We start from the raw sequence: 23734 nt of genomic DNA, 5'->3' as shown, positions 1-23734 counted from the left end.
TGGTCGCCCAGGCTGGAGTGCAGTGGTGCAATCTCAGCTCATTGCAAGCTCCGCCTCCTGGGTTCACGCCATTCTCCTGCCTCAGCCTCCCAAGTAGCTGGGACTACAGGTGCCCGCCACCACACCTGGCTAATTTTTTTTTGTATTTTTAGCAGAGACGGGGTTTCACCATGTTAGCCAGGATGGTCTTGATCTCCTGACCTTGTGATCCACCTGCCTCGGCCCCCCAAAGTGCTGGGATTACAGGTGTGAGCCACCACGCCCAGCCATGCCGAGCTAATTTTTTGTATTTTTTAGTAGAGATGGGGTTTCATGATGTTAGCCAGGATGGTCTCGATCTCCTGACCTGGTGATCAGTCCACCTAGGCCTCCCAAAGTGCTAGGATTACAGGTGTGAGCCACTGCACCCAGCCGATCTGTAACCCTCTTATCTCAACTAGCTGACATTATTACTTCACATCCAGTTCAATTTATAAATTAAGAGAGGTGCCATGGGCCGGGCATGGTGGCTCACGCTTGTAATCCCAACACTTTGGGAGGCCGAGGCAGGTGGATCACGAGGTCAGGAGTTCGAGACCATCCTGGCTAACATGGTGAAACCATGTCTCTACTAAAAATACAAAAAATTAGCCAGTTGTGGTGGCAGGCACCTGTAGTCCCAGCTACCTGAGAGGCTGAGGCAGGAGAATGGTGTGAATCCGGGAGGCAGAACTTGCAGTGAGCAGATATCACGCCACTGCACTCCAGCTGGGGTGACAGAGCAAAGCATCGTCCAAAAAAAAAATAAAAATAAAAATGAAAAAGAGGTGCCATGTGTACAAAAATCAATGCATATTTATGAACTTTATTTCAAATATATTTTCACACATTTTATCTAAATACATAATACAGAAGCCTGTGTGACTTGGGCAATGTGGCCAGGAGGGCCTGAGACTAACACATCCACCTCGGCAAAAGGACATAAAATATGTCTTATGGTCAGAAAAATCAACATTTTGTGTATTTACTTAGTTTACGAAAAGTACTGAAAATGCTATTATTAGCTGAATTTGTGATTTCATTTTGAAATTCTGAGTTATCCTTATTTTTCCCATTTTGTTTTTGCACCAAGGAGACTGCAGTCAAATAAAACAGATACTACACGCACTCGTCAGGGCAGCCGTACTGCAGAAGCACGTTGATGCACTCCTGGCTGGAGGCCTGCCGGGCGTAGGTCAGCGCTGTGTTCCCGTGGGCATCTCGGGCCATGACGTCCACCCCGTACCAGATCAGGAGCTGCGCCAGGACCACATTCCCCTTGCGGCAGGCCAGATGGAGCACCGTGCAGCCGTCTCCCTCCCCACAGGTCTCGTTCACCTCCTCACAGGAGCCATGTGCCAGCAGCAGGATGGCTGTCTGCAGGTCCTCATCAGCGGTGGCCCGCAGCAGGTGCTGGCCCAGGGACAGCTCAGTGCAGGGTAGTGGGGCCAGAAAGAGCTTCTCCTCATATTTGGAACGGATCCACCGTTCCTTCTCTTCCCTCGTGGACTTTACTGAGGGTTTTGTCTGCCCCTGGCTGCTCCCTTCCCAGATGCTGTTGGCTAGGTCATTGCCAATAGATGACATAACCTTCCTGAGCTCAACTGGCCAGTCATCCAGCTCCAGAGATCGCACACGGGAAAGGCAGGTGCCAAGACTGCGGTGGATTCCTGAGCATTCAATACACATGAGGACTCCCAAGTTCAAACTGGCCACTTAGGATTCTGGGTCTCACAGTCCACACAGTGGGAGTTCCCACGCATGTTTTGGATCGACTGCAGGGCCATGGCCTCGCTCTGGCTGGTCAGCTGGGACTTGCTTTTACTGCTCTCGCATGACTGCAGGCTGGCCGGGATCTGGCTCTGGATGGCTTGGACCCATGCATCCCACTCCTCATACGTCGTGGCTCCAAAATGCCACGTTTGGCCAGTGGCAGACACAATCATAAAGTTGTTGGTGCTTTTCTTCTTTAGGTGTTTCTTTTTATTGGCATGAGGAGAGGGGGGCGGGTTGAGCTTGGGGCTGGTGGTGCTGGAGATACTGGGGCTGAAGCATATGGAGTCACCCAGCCCAGTGTCCATGTCCTTGGATAGGCCATTGCTTTTAGAGCTGGAGATGGGTGCGCAGGCCGATGTGGCTAGGGATGGCCACTTTCCTGGGACTTTGATGGTAGGTGTCTGAAGGTCAATCTCTTTTTTATGAATATTCTTCATATAATCACCTAAGCTTGAATAATAGGTGAGCACGCCATTGGAACACAGGGTGACATATTTCTTTTTCCATGTCTTCAGCCATTTCCCACTTCGCTTTAAGAGCATGCCCTGTTTAATGGGGATGGCTCTGCCGCTCCCGATGGTGTCAGCGTGATTCTCCGGGGCTTTCCTCTCTTTGTCTGGGTCACTCCCTTTCTCAGATGTAAACAGGTTGGACCAGCGCATGGACCGCTTGCAAACGGGCGTGGGTGTGTTGGCAGTGGGAGGAACACTGAACTGAAGGTCCTCCTGGCTGGTGCTGGGAGTTGATGGAATGGAGGAGAAATAGTTATTTAAACTCCCACCTCCATTTCTTTTCTTGGTAATGTGCACGGTGGAAACCTGTGTGGAACAGGAGGAATGGCTTCAAAAATTGGGTAGTGGCTTGCAGGGTCCTATAGACAGCTCACAACTACCTTTTAAAAAGATACATTTTCTGGGCCAGGCATGGTGGCTCACACCTGTAATCCCAGCACTTTGGGAGGCCAAGGTGGGTGGATCACGAGGTCAGGAGTTCAAGACCATCCTGGCCAACATGGTGAAACCCTGTCTTTACAAAAAAAAAAAAGAAAAAAAATTAGCTGGGCATGGTGGCACATGCCTGTAATTCCAGTTACTTGGGTGGCTGAGGCAGGAGAATTGCTTGAACAGGGACCTGGGAGGCAGGGCCTGCAGTGAGCCAAGATCGTGCGATTGCACTCCAGCCTGGGCTACAGAAAGAGAGTCCATCAAAAAAAAAAAAAAAAAAAAAAAGATACATTTTCTGTTGTTTGGATAGTATATTTACTCATACTAGCTCACTAACTAAACAGAGCTGCAGATCAGTTCTTACTCCAGCACATTCTTTTTACAACACTTAAGATGACTAAATGCAACATGAAATGGGGAAGATTTAAAAAAAGATGGCTTTGACTTCAGCATGAAACAGATACAACTGTACGATGACAATACAACCTCAATAAAAGTGCCACTTACCGCAAATGAGTGTAACTGTTCATCAAGTGTCCTCAAAGATCTATCTGCATCTCTATAAAATAAGAAAGCACATTACTTCAAAAACTGTTAATATCTTGGTATAATATTTGTTTAGTAAAATACTGCCTCCTGTGTGCTTTGGTGTTTACTTTACCAAAGCAGTTTTTACGAATTCTTCTCCTGGATCCTGACTTGCAGAGGCTTTCCTGACTTCTTCTTTCTCAGCACATCATGGCCTGTACCGTGAAGCCTTTTATATGATAACCAGTCAGAAATGCCCATGAGTGTTGGCTCTCCCTAACAGGCCATGGCAATAAACCAAACATATTTTCACTCTTCTAACCACATATTGAAACACAAGAATGTTCTACAAAGCAGTAGTAGTAACCTTTAATAAATGTAAATGTGATTCAGATTTCCTAGCTTCCTTTCTCTTTACTTCTCTGTAGTATACTCTCATGATGTATTTATGTATTTTCTGTTGTCTGAATGACAAACTCATCTGCCTTTTTAAGAGGCCAGTCTTTGAGGAACTTTAAACTTTGTAAAACTAACGCATTGTGCCTGTGTATAAACCAGTGGTTCTCCAAATGTGCTCTGTGGACCTCTCGGGATCCCGAAGACCCCTTCCAGAAGGCCTAAGAGGTCATAACTGTTCTTTTTTTTTTTTGAGACCAAGTTTTACTCTTGTTGCCCAGGCTGGAGTGCAATGGTGTGATCTCGGCTCATGGCAACCTTCGCCTCCCAAGTTCAAGTGATTCTCCTACCCCAGCCTCCCAAGTAGCAGGGATTACAGGCACCTGCCACCACTCCTGGCTAAGTTTTGTATTTTTAGTAGAGATGTGGTTTCACCATGCTGGCCAGGCTGGTCTTGAACTCCTAACCTCAGGTGATCCGCTTGCCTCGGCCTCCCAAAGTGCTCGGATTACAGGCCTGAGCCACTGTGCCTGGCCAACACTGTTCTGAATCATACTAATTAAACCTGAGAAAGCTGATGAAAAATTTTAAAAATTTGTGAAAGTAATACAAAGTCATTGCCTGCTTTTTCGTTGACACTTGCCATGATTGTATAAAAGCAAAAGTGGGTACAATGGCTGGTTTCTCAGCATAAATCAAGGCAGTGGTACCAATTACATTAGTAGTCATTCTATTCTTCACTGTCCCCTACAGGTAAAAAACACAGCCTGAATTTCTTAAGAATGTCTTTGATGAAGCAGTAAAAATTAATGTTGTTAAATCTTGACATGTCTCTAATATTCTGAATAAGTGGAAAGTTAACCAGAAGCGCTTTTTTTTTGTTATTAAAGAATCCGTGATTTAACTGTGAACTGAAAAATCACTTTTTTCACAGAACATCATTTTTATTTAAAAGTACAACTGGGCCAGCGCAGTGGCTCACGCCTGTAAAATCCCAGCACTTTGAGAGGCCAAAGCAGGCAGATGGCTTGAGCTCCTTCAGGAGTTCGAGACCAGCCTAGGCAACATAACGAAACCCTGTCACTGTCAAACATATAAGAAAATTAGCCTGGTGTGGTGCCACACATCTGTGGTCCCAGCTACACAGGAGCCTGAGGTGAGAGGATTGCTTGAGCTGAGATCATGCCAATGCACTCCAGCCAAGTGACAGAGTGAAACTCGGTCTAAAAAACCAGTTCAACTATCATTCTCAAAAATAAATGAAGTGAGAGGTTGTCACTTCAAGGGAAATACGTATTTGTTCCCAATGATAAAATTTAAGCTTTCCTCTGGACTTTGAAAAACTTGTTCCTTCTACTGTAGGCTTGGCAGCTTTTCAATACTTAAAGGCGTGTTAAAGTAAGATTGGTGGTTAAACTAAAAGTGATTTTTGACACAATAAAACATAAACCAATATATTCCAAGTAACTAATGCATGATATTATAAATGCAAGTATGGAGCAAAAGATCCATTTACTGTGCAAGAAAGATCAATGAGTACTGATGGAATAAATTTATTAATATGTAAAATGCCACCATAACTAATTTAAGAAACCACCACTTGTGAAGTTTTGATTTAGTGTTAACAAATACCCACAACTGTCTGAAAACTTTAAAAATACACCTTCTACCAACTACATATTTGCATGAGGTTAGGTCATCTTATTGCTTCTTTTTTTCTTTTTTTGAGACAGAGTCTCTCTCTGTCACCCAGGCTGGGGTGCAATGGCGAGATCTCGGCTCACTGCAACCTCCACCTCCCAGGCTCAAGCGTTTCTCCTGCCTCAGCCTCCCAAGTAACTGGGACTACAGGCATGCACCACCACGCCCAGCCATTTTTTGTACTTTCAGCAGAGGCAGGTTTTACCATGTTGGTCGGGCTGGTCTCAAACTCCTGACCTCAAGTGATCCACCCACCTTGGCCTCCCAAAATGCTGGGATTACATGTGTGAACCACTGCGCCACACCAGCTTATTGCTTTTTTTGTTTGTTTGTCTAGACAGAGTCTTGCTCTGTCACCCAGGCTGCAGTGCAATGGCACAATCTCAGCTCTCTGCAACCTCCGACTCCCAATTTCAAGCGGTTCTCCTGCCTCAGCCTCCAGAACAGGTGGGACTACAGGTGCGTGCCATCATGCCCAGCCAAGTTTTTGTATTTTTAGTAGAGACGGGGTTTCGCCGTGTTAGCAAGGATGGTCTCGATCTCCTGACCTTGTGATCCGCCCGCCTCAGCCTCCCAAAGTGCTGGGATTACAGGTGTGAGCCACCGTGCCCAGCCTCTTATTGCTTCTTTAAAGCAAATTGCAAAGAAAGCTCTAGAGAATCCATTTGTCTCCTATTAAGCTCAACATGAGAGACTTTAAATAATATAAATACATGACACACTTTTTACTCAACTTTTTGTTGTAGAAAAGTTATTTTTCAATGAAAAATTTCTGTTAACAATACTGTTCTCAAGGAATATTTTCTGTTGTTATAACCTGGGTCATGGGTTACTACTGATATCTAGTTGGTAGAGGCCATGAATACTTCTAAACTCTCTGCAATGCACAAGACAGTCCTCACAACAAAGCATTATCTAGCCCATAATATCAACGGTGGTAAGGCTGTGAAATCTAAACTAAAAATAGATTTTGAAAAAATTTCAATTGTATAATTCTACCACACTAAATATCAATATAATCAATATAAACACATACTCTTTGAGATTCTCAATCATTTAAAAGAATTATGAGAGTCTTAAGGAACAAAGAAAATACAAATAATTTGCTTCGATATTTTAGTAGGCACAATACAGCTTATGATGTCTAAAGCTGTGACCTAACACTGAGCTTGATATCTTGCAAAGTAATTAGCTAGAATAACAAGACAGGTTTCTAAAAAGTTCACCTTTGTGTGATATGATGAGGTATCTCCAAGGTCACACTGTGGAAGGAAAAAAAATTCATAACAATAGATGTTATCATTTGTTAGGCCTGAAGACATTTTTAAAAAGGGGGGCAGAGAAAACTCTCCTAGCGGTCCTGAAATTCAAATCTTCTAGTTCAGAACAGTACCATAAGGGCACTTTGTTTTCATTTCTTTGTTTTTTACAAAAATATGAGAACCAAAATGCAAGGAAGTATGCTGTTAGAAGACGCGTTTCTGTTGGTGATTACAATATATAAATAATAACAGATTTCCCTGTTATATGCTTTTCTACCCATGAAACCTTTCGTCCCATGCGATTTATTTTATGTATTTATTTATTTTTTGACCCAGAGTCTGTCTCTCTTGCTCAGACTGGACTGCAGTGGTGCCATCTTGACTCCTCACAACCTCCACCACCCAGGTTCAAGCGATTCTCATGCCTCAGCCTCCCAAGAAGCTGGGACTACAAGTTTGTGCCACTATGCCCAGATAATTTTTTTTTTTGGGGGGGCGGTGGATGGAGTTTCGCTCTTGTTGCCCAGGCTGGAGTGCAATGGTGTGATCTCGGCTCACCACAACCTCTGCCTCCCGGGTTCAAGAGATTCTCCTGCCTCAGCCTCCCAAGTGGCTGGGATTACAGGCATGTGCCACCACGCCCAGCTAATTTTGTAGAGTGAGGCTCAAAACAACTGAGGGAAGGCAAATCTCAATTCTACTAATAGGTCTACACAATATTAGCACTTTTTAAAAAGCCTGTAACATTAGCAGGTAAGATGGATATGTCTATAGTGCTTCAAGTAGTTTTCATCTCTGAAATAATTTTAAAATCACAGAATTTAAAGTTACATGCTGGAAAGGACCAATGACCTTATGTGACATTTAATTCAATACTCGTTTTACAGATCAGGGAAACAGAGCTTAAAACTGACTTGCCCAAGGTCCCACCAAATAGGAGCAGTTTCTCGTCCTAAACTCAAATTAAGCAGTGGCTCTCAAACTTTGCTGCATATTAAAATCGCCTGAGAAGCTTTAATATCTGCCTCATCTTCCACATGAGACATTTTAATTTAATTAGTATTGGGTATGGCTTTGGGCATCAAGGTTCTTGGTAAACGTTTCCCAGGTGATTTCAATCAGCAGCAAAGTTTGGAATGATTGAGTTGGGGTGAAAATCAGAATCTTCTGGGATGCTTTTCTTCACAGAAAGATGCCTCACATCCATCCCGATTTTCCTAAAAGGCTTCTCAGTGCCTAGAGATAGAGGGAAAGTGGAGATGGGAAGATACATGTGTTTGCAGACTTGTATTTTGAAAAAAACCTTGCATAAGTGATCTCAGCGAGTTCCACCTATCCCACTGACAACAGTGCACTACTGATTCATGATAAAACATTTTTCAAAATATCTTCTTGAAGCCAATTTGCCCTATTAATTTGTTCAATAACTTTATTTCACCAATAGTGAATACACCAAATGATCATTTCTCAAACTTGCTGGTGGCAAATTAAAACTTACTATACTCTCAAAAGTAGACTTCTAAAAAGTAGAATAATGAGGGAAAAAGCACGAAATTTGTTTCTGCAAAATTAATCTTCAAAGCTGCTTTTGAATTATATGCTAACATATCAAAATCTTTGGAACTCAGAAGAAGCCAGGGACTCTAGTCAAAGTAATTTTTGTGTATGTGTGCTCAAAGATTTAAGAGACTTGGCTGACTACAGACATTTAGTGATTACTCAATAGGTCCCAAAGCTCAGGACTTGAGACAGAGTTTGAGTCCAGTTTTTGTTCGAAACACAATTTCCTCTCAACTATTGTTAAAAGGGAGGGAGGAAAGTGACATTATTATGAGTGTAAACTTGCCACTTTTAATTGAAGTAAAAGTTATTGACAATTGAATTAGTTAAAAAGGCTAGTGCATTTGAAACAAAATTGTTTATAAGTTAGTTATGTGTACAGAATGAAAAGTTAAATTAAAGATAAAGACATTAATATTCTAAATTAGCACTTTCCAAACTGTGTTCTAAAAATCAAGACTAATAACCCAAGGAGATGAGAATAATGTACACTGGACAGCCCCTGTGGAGCTGGTGGTGGTGTTGGTTGTTATTCCTTTTAAAATAAACTTCATCTCAGGGTGCTCTCAAAGCGCATCTTTGTGGCCCACGAGGTGCTCATGCACGATGGGAGAAATTCAAATGCAGATACACTGTGGTGCCAGAAGAAGAAAAGCTGTTCCTTCTTCCAAGGATAATGTCCAAAGTAGTGCACACTGATTTAGGCCTATGATGCATTGAAAAACTAAGTTTCCACAAAAAACATTCAATAAAGGAAACCTATCCTTCTCACTGTGTTCAACATTGTCTAAAGGCATAAAGGCATCAAAAAGATACACTGTTTCTGGGATTGCTTCTTTGCTAACTGATTTTTCCTTCCACCACGACGTCTAAGATTAAAAGAGAAACTGATACTTAATATTGAGAATCTGGATATCAATATATGGTTGACTCCAATTTCTTAAACTGATTGCTGAAGAGGACAACCAAATGGCTGAAATAATTTTAGAATAAAGGAATCTGTCCCACGGCAGCATAGTTGTACTCACGATATTATTGTCATTGTAAGATAATGCTGGCTGGCTGTGCTGTCATCAAGGAATATTGTCGAACATGAGCTGTATTGTTGACTGAAATGCTCAGTAGATACCTGAAGGGGACGGGAAGTGCAAGTCAAACTTATCAAAGTGTATTATTTTCTCAGTTAAAATGTCAAATGACAAAGTACTAAGATATGTCTTACACTCCATGAACTGCCTGAGTGTGGTATCATGTGCACTCTATAGAAAACCCACTGGAGGCTCTCAACTTCCAGAGATGATGTTTAAGATATGGGTTATAAAATGCTGCCCTTAATATGGTACCTGTCATCAAACCTAACAAGGATTTTATGAATTACCGTTAAAAATAATGGGAAAAGTCGGCTTCGCGGGGCGCGGTGGCTCACACCTGTAATCCTAGCACTTTGGGAGGTGGAGGCGGGCAGATCACGAGGTCGAGATCGAGACCATCCTGGCTAACATGGTGAAACCCCGTCTCTACAAAAAATACAAAAAATTAGCCGGGCGTGGTAGCAGGCCCCTGTAGTCCCAGCTACTCGAGAGGCTGAAACAGGAGAATGGGGTGAACCCAGGAGGCGGAGCTTGCAGTGAGCCGAGTTCGCGCCACTGCACTCCAGGCCGGGAGACAAAGTGAGACTCCATCTCAAAAAAAAAAAGAAAAGTTTAAAATAAGATTTCATTTTCTTTCTGCAGCAATAAAAAGCAGCTGAGAATTTCTGTTAATTAATTATTTATTTATTTTTTTATTTTTGAGACGGAGACTGGCTCTGTCGCCCAGGCTGGAGTGCAGTGGCGCGGTCTCGGCTCACTGCAAGCTCCGCCTCCCGGGTTCACGCCATTCTCCTGACTCAGCCTCCTGAGTAGCTGGGACTACAGGTGCCCGCCACCATGCCTGGCTAACTTTTTGTATTTTTAGTAGAGACGGGGTTTCACCGTGTTAGCCAGGATGGTCTCGATCTCCTCACCTCGCGATCTGCCTGCCTCAGCCTCTCAAAGTACTGGAATTACAGGCGTGAGCCACGGCGCCCAGCCCTTCTATTATTTATTTACTACGATAAAATGTAATGTATTAAATAATCATGCTACAAGAGCATTTTATTGCAGTGAATGCAAGACTAATGCATTTACTAAATTACTAATCCTAAATGTATTGTTTCAGGTGATATTGTTACAAAAGAAGTGTTTCAGATTCAGAGGCTCTGTGTGCCAGGGTTGCTAGGCCACCAACAACTGAGGAAGCCATAGGTTTCTCTAGTCCTATTTTCTTATGTGGAGGATAAAAAGAGTATCACTTAAATATTCTCTCACACCCTGAAAACAAATGACAACTTAAAAAATCTAACTTTCACTTCATGTTTAAATACGACTGCCAAGACATGACTCAAATGAGACTCTCGGAGAATACTTTGCATTCACTTCAAAACTTGATCAATTTCATTCTATAAATCATCTGACCTGCACCTAGCCATTTTCCTGCTCTACCCCTGCTCTCTGCCTAGAATACTGCTTTTCTCTTTCCTTGCTTCAGCAAGCTCGACTCCATCTACCCTCTTGGATCTCTTTGTCGGCAGCCACACCAAAAAATGTATTTTTATACATTAATTAGTTGAATTCACCACTGCTTACAAGATGCTAATTCCTGCAGAGTATTCCCCTCGTGAGAAAGTATGCCTCTCCATAAGAGTAAAGGAGGGTCCCTACTCTTCCTACCTCCAGCTGCTGAGCATAGAATTTTGACTAAATCCAAAACTTCGACAAGTGTTTGACAATTCACTTATCATTTGGAAGGTAAGTCTTACTACATTTAATTACAGCAAAAACACTACTAACAGTTTACTGTTTATAGGTATTATTTAAGGTAGTCACAAAATAGAAACAAATACTCTAACGTCAGTCAGCATAAATGAGAGTATGAAATTTTACAATATTTAACAAGAAATGGAAGGGGTTACTTAGCAGTTTTAAGGTTTAATGACAAAAACTAGAAAACAATCGTACCTAGTAATTTAGTAAGTCAAAACCAAAGCCTTACCATCAAAGGTGCAGTACCCATTTGATGTGGATGCCCACGCACTGACTTCTTCTGCTGTACCTGCTGCCTCTCATTTTAACCCAATAAAAATACTAAAGTTGTTTTCCTTGTAGACATCTTTCACCTCCTTGGTTAGGTCTATTCCGAAGTATTTTATTTTAGTTTAGTTTATTTTTGCAGCTATCAGAAAAGGGGTTGAGTTCTTGGTTTGATTCTAAGCTTGGTCGCTTCTGGGGTATAACAGAGCTACTGATTTGTGTACGTTAATTTTGTCTCCTGAAACTTTGCTGAATTCATTTATCAGTTCTAGGAGCTTTCTGGAGGAGTCTTTAGGGTTTCCTAGGTATATGATCATATCATCATCAAACAGCAACAGTTTGACTTCCTCTTTACTGATCTGCATGCCTTTTATTGTTTTCTCGTGTGACTGCTCTAGCTAGGCCTTCCAGTAGTATGTTGAATACAAGTGGTGAGAATGCGCATCCTTGTCTTGTTCCAGTTCTCGTGGGGAATGCTTTCAACTTTTCCCCCTTTCAGTGTTATGTTGGTTGTGGGTTTGTCATAGATGGCTTTTATTATATTGAGCTGTGACCCTTGTATGATGATTTTGCTGAGGGTTTTAATCATAAAAGGATGCTGCATTTTGTCAAATGCTTTTTCTGCATCTGTTTAGATGATCATGTGATTTTTTATTTTTAATTCTGTTTATGTGGTGAATGACATTTATTGACTTGTGTATGTTAATCCATCCCTGCATCCTTGGTATGAAACCCATTTGATCATGGTGGATTATCTTTTTTTTTTTTTTTTGAGATGGAGTCTCGCTCTGTTGCCCAGGCTGGAGTATGCAGTGCAGTGATCTTGGCTCATTGCAACCTCTGCCTCTGAGGTTCAAGCGATTCTCCTGCCTCAGCCACCTGAGTAGATGGGATTACAGGTGAGCGCCACCACACCCGGCTAACTTTTGTATTTTTAGTAGAGATGGGGTTTCACCATGTTGGCCAGGCTGGTCTCGAACTCCTGACCTCATGATCCATCCGCCTCAGCCTCCCAAAGTGCTGGGATTACAGGTGTGAGCCACCGTGCCTGGACGGATTATTTTTTGATATGCCGTTGGGAACTATAAAACGTTGCTGAATGAAGTCATGGACACAAACAAATGGAAAGACTCCCCATGCTCATGAATGGGTAGAATGAATATTGTGAAAATGACCATACTGCCAAAAGCAATCTACAAATTCAATGCAACTCCCATCAAAATACCACCATCCTTCTTCACAGAACTAGAAAAAACAATCCTGAAATTTATATGGACCAAACAAGAACCGGCATAGCCAAAACAAAACTAAGCAAAAACAACAAATCTGGAGGCATGACATTACCTGATTTCAAACTATACTATAAGGCCATAGTCGCCAAAATTGCACGGTACTGATATAAAAATAGGCACATACACCAATGGAACAGAATAGAGAACCCAGAAATAAACTCAAATACCTATAGCCAACTGATTTTCAACAAAGCCACCTAAAACATAAAGTGAAGAAAGTAAACCCTCTTCAACAAATGGTGCTGGGATAATTGGCAAGCCACATGCGGGAGAATGAAACTGGATCCTGAACTCTCACCTTACACAAAAATCAACTCAAGATGGATCAAGGACATAAATCTATGACCTGAAACCATAAAAGTTCTAGAAGATAACATTGGAAAAACCCGTCTAGACACTGGCTTAGGCAAAGACTTCATGACCGAGAACACAAAAGCAAATGCAACAGAAACAAATAGGTGAGACTTAACTAAAGAGCTTCTGCACAGGAAAAGGAACAATCAGCAGAGTATACAGACAACCACAGAGTGGGAGGAAATCTTCACAGTCTATACATCTGACAAAGGGCTATTATCCAGAATCTATGAGGAACTCAAACAAATTACAATTACAAAAATATGGAACCAGCCCAAATGCCCATCAATCAATGAGGGGATAAAGAAACTGTGATATACATACATATATATATATATGAGGAATACCACCTCAGCCATAATAAGGAATAAATTCATGGCATTCCCAGCAACCTGGATGGAAGTAAGACTATTATTCTAAGTGAAATAACTCAGCATGGAAAACCAAATATCATGTTCTCTTTCATACGTGGGAGCTAAGCTATGAGGATGCAAAGCCATAAGAATGATACAATGGACTTTGGGGACTTGGGGGAAAGGCTGGGAGGAGGGTGAGGGATAAAAGACTACAAATTGGGTTCAGCGGATACTGCTCAGGTGATGGGTGCACCTAAATCTCACAAATCATCACTAAAGAACTTAGTCATGTCACCAAATGCCACCTGTTCCCCCAGAAACCTATGGAAATAATAAATAAATAAATTAAGTACAGGATTTTTCTCAGCAAACATAAAATAAAACAAAGACTAAAGTTCATATTTTTCACTCTCCTTTTGGGCAGGACAAATTTTAGATATGTTTTTAAAGAATTAGTAACTTTTTTCCTTTTTCCGAGACAGGGTCTCCCTTTGTTGCCCAGGCTGGAGTGCAGTGGTGCAATTATAGTTAACTGCAGCCTCAAACTCCTGAGCTCAAGCGATCCTCTGCCTCAGCCTCCTCAGTAGGTAATACGAAAGGCGCGTGCCACCAGGCCTGGCTAATTTGTTATTTAACCTTTCTGTAGACATGAGGTCTTGCTATGTTGACCAGGCTAAAAATGAACAAATCTTAATCAACTTAAATATTTCTAACACTTTGGGCATTCAGGAAAACAGCTCCATCTATGTTGTGAAGTAATGGGAAGCATATGGCAGTGGATAAACTTGGAATGAAAATATTAAACAAGGCCTTAGGAGAAAAGTGTAATATGCTTATTATAGATACATTAATTTAAAAAAATTCTCTGGCTTAATATCATTAATTATACTCAAATTAGACTTTGATTAAAACACAGGTCCTAAATTTGGATTAAATATAATAGATTGACCACAAATTTATTTCGTCTCCCTCCGGAAGCCTCATTAGTCATAAAATAAAGGTTACACCCATGACCAGCACAGAAGGTTGACAGAGATAATTTTTAATAAATGCTGAGACATAAAAAGTAGATAAAGGAGTGGTAAATAACACAGAAACACAACTTTGGTGCCTACAGAAAGTGACTGGAACAGAAGCAAGCCAGTTTGTCTTGCAGAACTAAAGGCAGGTTGTGAACTTACAGGCAAATGGCACTTTGGAAAGTAGGGTAAAATGTAAAAAAAAAAAAAAGCCAGCAAGGTCAGTTGCAAATCTCTAACTAGAGCCCCAAGTCCACCTGTCCTTCCATCTGACAAGAAACTTAGATGTGTGTTCTCTGGATATATCAAACCTGAGAATTTCTGGCTCAGAGATACCATGGCTTAAACCTGAGATATAAAGAAAACTGTACACCAAAAATGGAACTCCAACTTTCTTGGCTAACTCTGCTTTTCCTTTCCAGGCCTGCTTTTACTTTCCAGGCAGAAAATTGGGAGATCCTTCTCAGAAGAAACTGAAATGTCTTCAATAAAGATCCCCAGATAATACACTGAGGTCTCCCAAATGAAAAGCTAGTCAGGCTTCTAAGGCCTCACACTGAGTGCTATCAGTTAACAGAAATCCTGCTTCCAAATAAAGCAGGCCAGGGACCACCACACATTGGAGGGAAGCCTCCAAGAAAAGAGATCAAAACAATAGAAAAAAGGAATTGATAGGACCAGTCAAAATCAGGAGCAAAACTTTAAAAAAAAAATCTTAAAACACTCTCAAAAAATATAAAATTCAATAGAAATAGTAGAGGATAAAGTCACAGAATATCCCAGAACTAGAATAAAAAGACAAACTGAAAAAAATAGAAGGGGAAAAATTAAAAATCAATGCAGGTGTACTGGTCTAAGCAGCCTAGCATCTGAATAACAAGACTATCAGTAAAAAAGTAACAGAGAAAATAAAAAAAAATTCTCAAGAAGAGATAGTCTGCAGGTTTAGTAGCCTCAATAAAATGAAAAGATCCCCAACAAGCTGTTATAAAATTTCAGAACCTTAGAGAGAGAGATTCTAAAAAGCTTCTGCAGATAACTAAAACCTGGTTGTAAATAACGTATCACACACTGGCAATAGATTCAAGAACAACACTGTAATAAGAGCACAACTGCAAACCTGGTTGTAAATAACGTATCACACACTGGCAATAGATTCAAGAACAACACTGTAATAAGAGCACAACTGCAAAATGTCTTCAGAACCATAAAATTTAGATTCAACCTAGAGGTGTACTCTCTATCAAAGAGGAGGGATTTTAACATCTCCACCCAGGAAAATGTGTTCAAGTACAACTAGAGACGATAACAGGACAGAAGGAAACACAGAATCTAGGACTCAGGCGATCCCACACAAGACAGCAGTTACGTGAGATCCCAAAAGACTTTAAGGAGTTAGCCCAGAAAAGCAGACATCGAGCATATCTAGGGAAACCCACGCTATATTGAACTAGGATGACAAAAGGCCAAAGAAAGTTGCCCCCCACACAAACATAAAAAGGAATAGATGTGTTTTCACAGATGGAAAATATCTTTGAAAGGCATGTGATAAATGCTACAATACTTGGGGGAAAAACAGCTGTTAGAAAACAGGCAAATGAATATAGTCAGAAAATTAGCTTCATGCTAAAAAATAATGGATGTGAAAGCAAACAGAGCACCCAGAGGCTACTTAACGATATTTGGATAGATAAACTAACGTAGGCTAGGAAAAAAGAAGATCCAGAAGAATTGCAGAAGTGCTCAGATTTCAGAACTGTTTCAGAGACAGGATGAAGGACATGGAATGCAGAGGCACAGTGAAAACACCATATGACTTAGCAGTGAATAATATTTGCAGAGTCATAATCATGTAAATATTACTGATTTAATTAAAAAGTGTGCTACAATTGGAAGAAACACAGGGAGAAACATAAGATCATGGTGTAGCGGGGAAGGTATGCTTTTACCTGCTGTGACAGAAAGTCAACAGACAGTGTTGGCAATTAACGTAGCTATTCTATTTTTGTTCGTTCATTAAAAATAAGGTTAAATATTTAAGGCAATTTTTTTTTTTTTTTTTTTTGAGACAGAGTTTCGCTCTGTCGCCCAGGCTGGAGTGCAATGGCGCGATCTTGGCTCACTGCAACCTCCGCCTCCTGGGTTCAAGTGATTCTCCTGCCTCAGCCTCCTGAGTAGCTGAGATTACAGGCATGCACCACCACGCCCGGCTACTTTTGTATTTTTAGTAGATACAGAATTTCACCATGTTGGTCAGGGTTGTCTCAAACTCCTGACCTCAGATGATCAGCCTGCCTCGGCCTCCTAAAGTGTTGTGATTACAGACGTTAGCCACCATGCCCAGCTTTAAGGCAGATCTTTTGAACCAGACTATTGAAATTTAACTTAAATGTCAGAAATCTTTAAAAGGTGGACACGCTAAACTAAACACTTTTCTGGATAAATTTAATACTCAGGAAAATAGAAGAGATTTAGAAAATCCACAAAAAGAGGTCCATGCTACCACCACCAGGTCCACATTGTAATTTAAAGAAATCAAGAGAGACATCCTTTTATGTCAAACTATCAATTTCTTAACTATTTGAGTGTTTACTTACATGGTTTGTACAGTTGCTTCTTCTTATTTCTACAACTAAGAATAAAAAAAAAAAATTGATCACTTCTGATACAAATACCATAAAATAAAAGTAGTTGTTAACATCTTACTGATTACTCCTATGTAAAATGAGACAAAATTCCATTTAAAAAAAAATTTTCAATAATATATAATGTAAATTATCTGGCATGATTAATTTCATAAGTCAAATCTAAAAACTTAGGTTTTCATTTAGTTTACTTTTTGTTTCTATTACATACAAATGAAAGAATCCTCATGTACAAAAGAAAAGGGTAAAAAAATTAGGCCAGATGAAAAATTTAGCTAATAAAAAGTTTAACTGTTGCATATATGAGCCATGATCCATTAGTATTCTCTCATTCTGCATTTACACATAGCTTACTTTAATTATCAGACTCTAAGAGCTAACAGTTCTAAGAACTACTTCCTGACCAGACACCTATCTCTAGATGCAACAGAATCCCTGTAAGCATCTTGAACCACACTTAGTGGTTATCTACTAATATGTCACTAAAAACAAAACAAAATTAAAAAACGGTCTTTACACAACTGGAAAGTAACCTATCTTAAATTTTTTTTCTTTTTTGAGATGGAGTCTCACTCTGTCACCTAGGCTCGAGTGCAGTGGCGGGATCTCAGTGCACTGCAACCTCTGCCTCCCAGGTTCAAGCAATTCTTCAGCCTTACCCTCCTGACTAGCTGGGACCACAGGCACGTGCCACCATGCCTAGCTAATTGTTTTTTGTATTTTTAGTAGAGACAGGGTTACACTGTGTTAGCCAGGATGGTCTTGATCTCCTAACCTCGTGATCCACCCACCTCAACCTCCCAAAGAGCTGGGATTACAGGTGTAAGCCACAGAGCCTGGCCTAAATTTTGATGTTAAAATAAGTATACAAACCTAATTGGACATGGTGTCTGCAGCACAAAAAATCATTTTTTTTTCCCTAAAAAGAGGCCAGAATAATAAAAGCCCCAAGAGGGACTTCGGCCATGCTTTGTTTCCTACACTGCCTCTGCCTTTGATGCTGGAAGGGCCTTGTAGGCAAAAGTTACTACCACTGAAGAGTGAGGGACATGGAATAGCTTTTCTTTTACTGCTTCCATGCTCTCTAGGTGTGAGAAGCCCATGGCTCTGGAAGGAACTGGGAAATACAATTCTGATATGTTTTGGATATGTTGCCCCTCCAAGTCTCATGTTAACATGTGACCCTTAATGTTGGAGATAGGGCCTAGTGGGAGGTGTTTGGGTAATGGTAGTGGATTCCTTATGAATGGCTTGGTCCCATCCCCATGGTAATAAGCAAATTCTCATTATGGTAATTTAAAAGACTGTGGTACTGGCCAGGTGCGGTGGCTGAAGCCTGTAATCCCAGCACTTTGGGAGGCTGAAGCGGGTAGATCACTTGAGATCAGGAGTTTCAGACCAGCCTGGCCAACATGGTGAAACCCTGTCTCTACCAAAAATACAGAAATTAGCCAGGTGTTCTGGTGCCCACCTATAGTCCCAACTACTCAGGAGGCTGAGGCAGGAGAATTGCTTGAACCTGGGAGATGGAGGTTGTAGTGAGCCAAGATCGTGCCATTGCACTCCACCCTGGGCAACAGAGTGAGACTCCATTTCAAAAAAAAAAAAAAAAAAGAGTGTGGTACCTTCCCCATTCCCCTCTCTCCTCCCTCTTTCACCGTGTGGAACCACCTGCTTCCCCTTTGCCTTTTATCATGATTGTAAGTTTGCTGAGGCCCTCACCAGAAGCAGATGTTAAAGCCATGTTTGTACAGCCTGAAAATCTTTGAGCCAATTAAATCTCTTTTTGTTATAAATTACCCAGCCTTAGGTATCTCTTTATAGTAATGTAAAAAATGAAGACAAATTCTAACCAGAAATAACTGACTCAAGATGGGCAAAGTCTACTCAAACTATAAAAACAAAGGTTACAAACTCCCGTGTTTTACTGTGCTGCATTACTTCGCACATTATTATAGAACCCTCACTTGTATTCTTGCTGTTTAAGTCAACTGGAAAACTTGGCTGTGTATGGCTTGTTGGCAAATAAATGAGGATTTAACATAACATTAAGGGAAATAAGCAGGAGTAGGGCATGTTTAAATTTACATTACATCAAATGAAAAAGTTAATAACCTAAAACTTTTGAGTAGCATGAACTTGGATGTGGTAAATGAATGTGGTCAGAGGACTGTGTAAGAGGAGGCCCAAATCACAGATTCAATCCCTGATGATAAACAACTATGTTTTTTAATTTCTTTAAATGACAACCAAGCTGAAGCCTAAGTTCTATCATTCATCTTTAAAATGTACTTTTTGGAGCAAGGGAAAAGGGATTATAAATAAAGATAAATCCATTAATTATAAATAAAGATAAATCCAAGAATTATAAAGAGAAATCCATGACTCCTCCATCACATGACAAATTAATTGTGTTGATAAAAAGATGGCAAAATGTATAAACAAAAAGGTTACACGTTTTCACTAACATCATAACAACTAAAGGAAAGTATATCACATATTAAAATAAGACAATGAACATGTGAAAAGGTGAAAAATTTAAACCAATATGAGTTTTTCTAAACACTTTCTATAACCTGATCAAACAAGAGCTTTTATTCTTTCTCTTGGCGGAAAAAACAATGTCGTCTCACCATCTGTTTGAGAGTTCCTCTGGAATATTGTGCTTGCCTCTGGATTGGCAGAAGGGTTAAACTCCAAAGCTATATGCATAGAGGAAGAAAAGAAAAAGAGATGTAATCATTGATAAAAATTTATCAACTCGTTTATTCGACTGCTGCATTTAGGCTATTTCACTATCTCTACTTTGATTCTTATCCATTGAAATGAATGTATAGACATAAGATAGAGCCAGGCAAGATGGCACATGCTTGTAGTCCCAGCTACTCAGGAGGCTGAGATGGGAAAATCACTTGAACCCAGGTCAGGAAGTTGAGGCCAGCATGAGTAACACAATGACACCCTCCTTTATTAAAAAAAAAAAAAAAAAGAAGAGGTAAATTTTGGCTTTGAGTTGTGTAAAATCAACTATGCATAAAATAAATCAAGATGGCAGTAAGTTTTAAAAGACAGGTCTATTTTATAGGCAAAATATAAGATGTATTCTAGAGTTTTTAAAATTTTTTAAAAGTAAATTCATCATATCTGTCACTTCCATTTCATTCTGAGGACACAGAACCTTAGTTCTCTTGAGTAGCTGTCTTCCATAGTCATGTGATATCTCTAAGTTTTCATTTCTTCATTAGCAATACATAGGGAGAACATACACAGGCCTTATTTGTATTGGAAAGGGCCAAGTGAGACATACATAAACTGTGTTGTAATCCTAAAGAATGACAATAAAGAGCCATTTTTGGGCTCTCATCCAACACTACCCATCTACTAACTGGTGTGTAACATCCATCAGGCTTTCCTAACATCACCAAGAAGAGTATAAGTTTACACAAGTACTTACATGCTTTGTGTATAAAGGTACAATCAATTAATTCACATAATGCATTTGTTTATTCTAAAGCAATCCTTAAATATCTTGAAATGTGAAGATAGTACTTCCAAGTTACAAAGTCACACTCATAATGAGTCTTAATTATCCTACCTCTTTAAAAATTAAGAGCCCAACCAAAGTTTAAATAGAAGAGCTATAAGACATTTCCTCTACAGTAATGAAATCTCTGGCATTTAAATGAAACCAATAAGCCAACTGGATTTAATATGTTTATGATGCAATGTTTTCTATTTTGAAAATTTCAGTTTTTATTCAAGAACCATATTATTACCCAGAATTACTTTTACTTAGATTCATCTCTGCAAAATTTTAGAGGCAAACCAACTAATTGTTTTCTCTTTTCTACCGGCTCCCATCCCCTGCCTCTGCCAACAGTGTAGAGACTAAAAAACTCCAACTTTCTTTCCTTTTTTTTTTGTGAGACGGAGTCTCGCTGTGTCACCCAGGCTGGAGTGCATTGGCGTGATCTCTGCTCACTGCAACCTCCACCTCCCAGGTCCAAGCAATTCTCCTGCCTCAGCCTTGTGAGTAGCTGGAACTACAGTCATGCGCCACTAAGCCCAGCGAATTTTTGTATTTTTTTTTTAGTAGAGACAGCGTTTCACCATGTTGGCCAGGCTGGTCTCGAACTCCTGACCTCAGGTGATCCGCCTGCCACGGCCTCCCAAAGTGCTGGGATTACAGGCGTGAGCCACCAAGCCCAGCCAAAACTGTAACTTTCTTATCTTTGAACAAGATGCTATTGTCAGGAGGGGAAGGGACAAAGGGGGAGCCACGGCAACAAACACTCTTACAGGGAAGGTCTGACATTTTAACCTGCAATCTTTATATTACACATTAAAAGTCTACATTGACGTTTCATGTCCTTTGAAAGTTTTGACCATGAACCAATCCCCACCTCTCTTTTAGAACAAGGAGGTAAATAAAGTCTGTTAAGTCACCAGAATAAATCTGGAGACACATTTTCTGTTAAAGTAAGAATTTTGAAGTAATCAGAGCCTCATAGGTAAACTCCTTTGAGAAACCCCAAACACACACACACAACCATTTTTCTGCAGCCCCGGCTGTGACATTTTACACCTTTCACAATTATTTTAAGCACTCTCCTTTTTTCTTTTTCCTTCTGTGTTCAAATTACAGTTAGAAGAAACTAAGCAGCTTCTATCAAGGTGACTTAAAGCAGCCCATTAAGAATACCATATAGCCTCTCCCGTGGCAACCTCCATTCTGATTTTAAATAAGAAATCCCCAAATATTTGAATAGGAACTGTCCTGAGATTTGGCTACTTTAACAAAGGAAACAATTAGGCACTTACCTGGCTCCTTCACTTAGGTACCATCTGGATAGGTACAAAGAAAAAATAAGATGGGTACTGAAAAGTTGGGATATTTGAGTTTTTATTGAGAAAAGGAAGAGAATAGCTCAAAGAAGCCTAAACAAAGTCCCACAGGATAATAAACAGAGCTACAGACACTGTTGTCTCACCATCTGTCTGAGAGTTCCTCTGGAATATTGTGCTTGACTCTGGATTGGCAGAAAGGTTAAACTCCAAAGCTATATGTATAGAGGGAGAAAAGAAAAAAGATGTAATCATTTATAAAAATTTATCAACTCATTTATTCAACTGCTGCTTATTCGACAAGAGCCATAAATAAATGGTCCCATGCCAGCCTCGGAGAATGAGATGAGAGAGCAAGAACTGGGCGATTGGGAGGGGAGGCGAAAAGAAACTGACTGGACTCGGTGGGGAAAGACTAAGGGGTGGGAATTCAAGGCAGAGCCAGCTTTTGTTCCTGGCCAGCCCCCGGGAAAGCTGGCTACAAGCAGAAAGGAGCTCGAAGTGGGGGATGCCTCAAAGGGAACCTTGGGGACAGCAGCAGCCAGAGGCAAACCGAGGGTAGATGGCACCTATCACCTCCTTACCTTCAGGCATCTCCCGGTCACGAACGTGGTGCATGTGGAGGTCCTCACCAACTTCAACAGTCACCTCAGCAGGCTGTACAGCAGCAGCCATGGGTGCTCCTGCCATCCCGTGCCCAGTTCCTGCCTCATAGATCTCAGATTCAGAGGGACACACCGACACCTGCTGCTGGTCAAACTCGAGGCTGATGCTAGGGTGCACACGACAGGTCAGTATGTTCCCCATGGGGCGCCTCTACTGTCTGCCACCACCTGTGCCTCTGCTCACAGCTTTGGCCACGCACTCCCGCTGTCCTAGGCCAAGGCTATGCTGCACTTGCAGAGATGGTCTTCCCGCTCCTCGCCTGCCCACCTCACAGCGCGGCCCCGGGCACCAGCCCTGGCCCCGGCCCCAGCCCCGGCCCTGGCTAGGGCTGCGGGCCAAGGCCCGCACCCTGCCGCCTCCCCTGAGTTGACTTGTCTGGGAGGGTGAAGACCAGCCGGCTTATTTAATAGGTTGTGAACCCAACAAGCGCTGAGAGACACAACAACTGCCTGAAGAGAGAACAGATGGAGCTCCTCCTCCTTCTGTAGTCACCTACAGACTGAAGCCCACTGGTCCCAGGTGGGAGCCCAGGCATGTGGCACACAATGCCCCACCCCACACTTCACAATGCCCTGCCCCACAGCTCACAGTGCCCCACCCTGCCTGCCACCCCTCCCCAACAGCTCAGAATGCCCCTGCCTTGGCTGCCCCACCCTGTGGCTTATGATGCTGCTGCTCTCCTGGCCCCTCGTGCAGTGCCAGTGGGACTAAGGTTTTCATTCATCACCAGCTTCCTGAGATTTTAGTCCTAAGAAAAGCACAGGGTAGTTCATTACTTGAAGCCATCTTCCTCTATGAGTTCTATACAAAGCCTCAGTAGAGTGGGTCCCATTAGCAACCAAGTTGAACAACTTTTATTTGCTGACTGAATATAGATACACCTGAATTGTTGACTGCTTTTGTAACTAAACACTCCTCTCCTGTTTTCCAACGAGTGGTCATTTTTGTCCGCAACTTGACCACAGCAATCCCTGGGGCCCTAGCTCTACCCTCAAAAAAGAGTTATGGCTGTGTGTGTTGAATGACACCTTAGGACCCATCCTGCCTCCACCTCCTTCTCCATAAAATAGAAACCTAACTTGTCCCTCCAAGCTCTGAAATGCTGAAACTTACCAACTCCCTTTTCTCCCCACTATTTCTTCCTTCCATGGCAGGGACTTTCAGATTTTCTTTCTTTTACTAACAAGGCACTAAGCATGATTTTCTCATACAAAATCGAGAGCCATAAAGTGGCTTACCACAGTCCTATTTCAATAAAGATG

General features: G+C 41.4%; 1 protein-coding gene across 1 annotated transcript; it reads right to left on the bottom strand.

The window, feature by feature from the left end:
- Positions 1-986: 986 nt before the first annotated feature.
- Positions 987-22973, bottom strand: AGAP6 (ArfGAP with GTPase domain, ankyrin repeat and PH domain 6). The gene is given in 9 exon segments (XM_063781775.1): positions 987-1730; positions 1733-2612; positions 3246-3297; positions 6590-6625; positions 9214-9314; positions 16914-16948; positions 19595-19663; positions 21953-22021; positions 22391-22973. Coding segments are annotated over 9 exon segments (2058 nt in total). The 5' UTR covers positions 22614-22973; the 3' UTR covers positions 987-1137.
- Positions 22974-23734: the final 761 nt, after the last annotated feature.

This window comes from Pan troglodytes, chromosome 8 (genome assembly GCF_028858775.2).
Source record: "Pan troglodytes isolate AG18354 chromosome 8, NHGRI_mPanTro3-v2.0_pri, whole genome shotgun sequence".
Taxonomy (NCBI): Eukaryota; Metazoa; Chordata; class Mammalia; order Primates; family Hominidae; genus Pan; species Pan troglodytes.
Note: the sequence above shows the minus strand (reverse complement) of the source record. Positions and strands in the feature narration are given on the sequence as shown.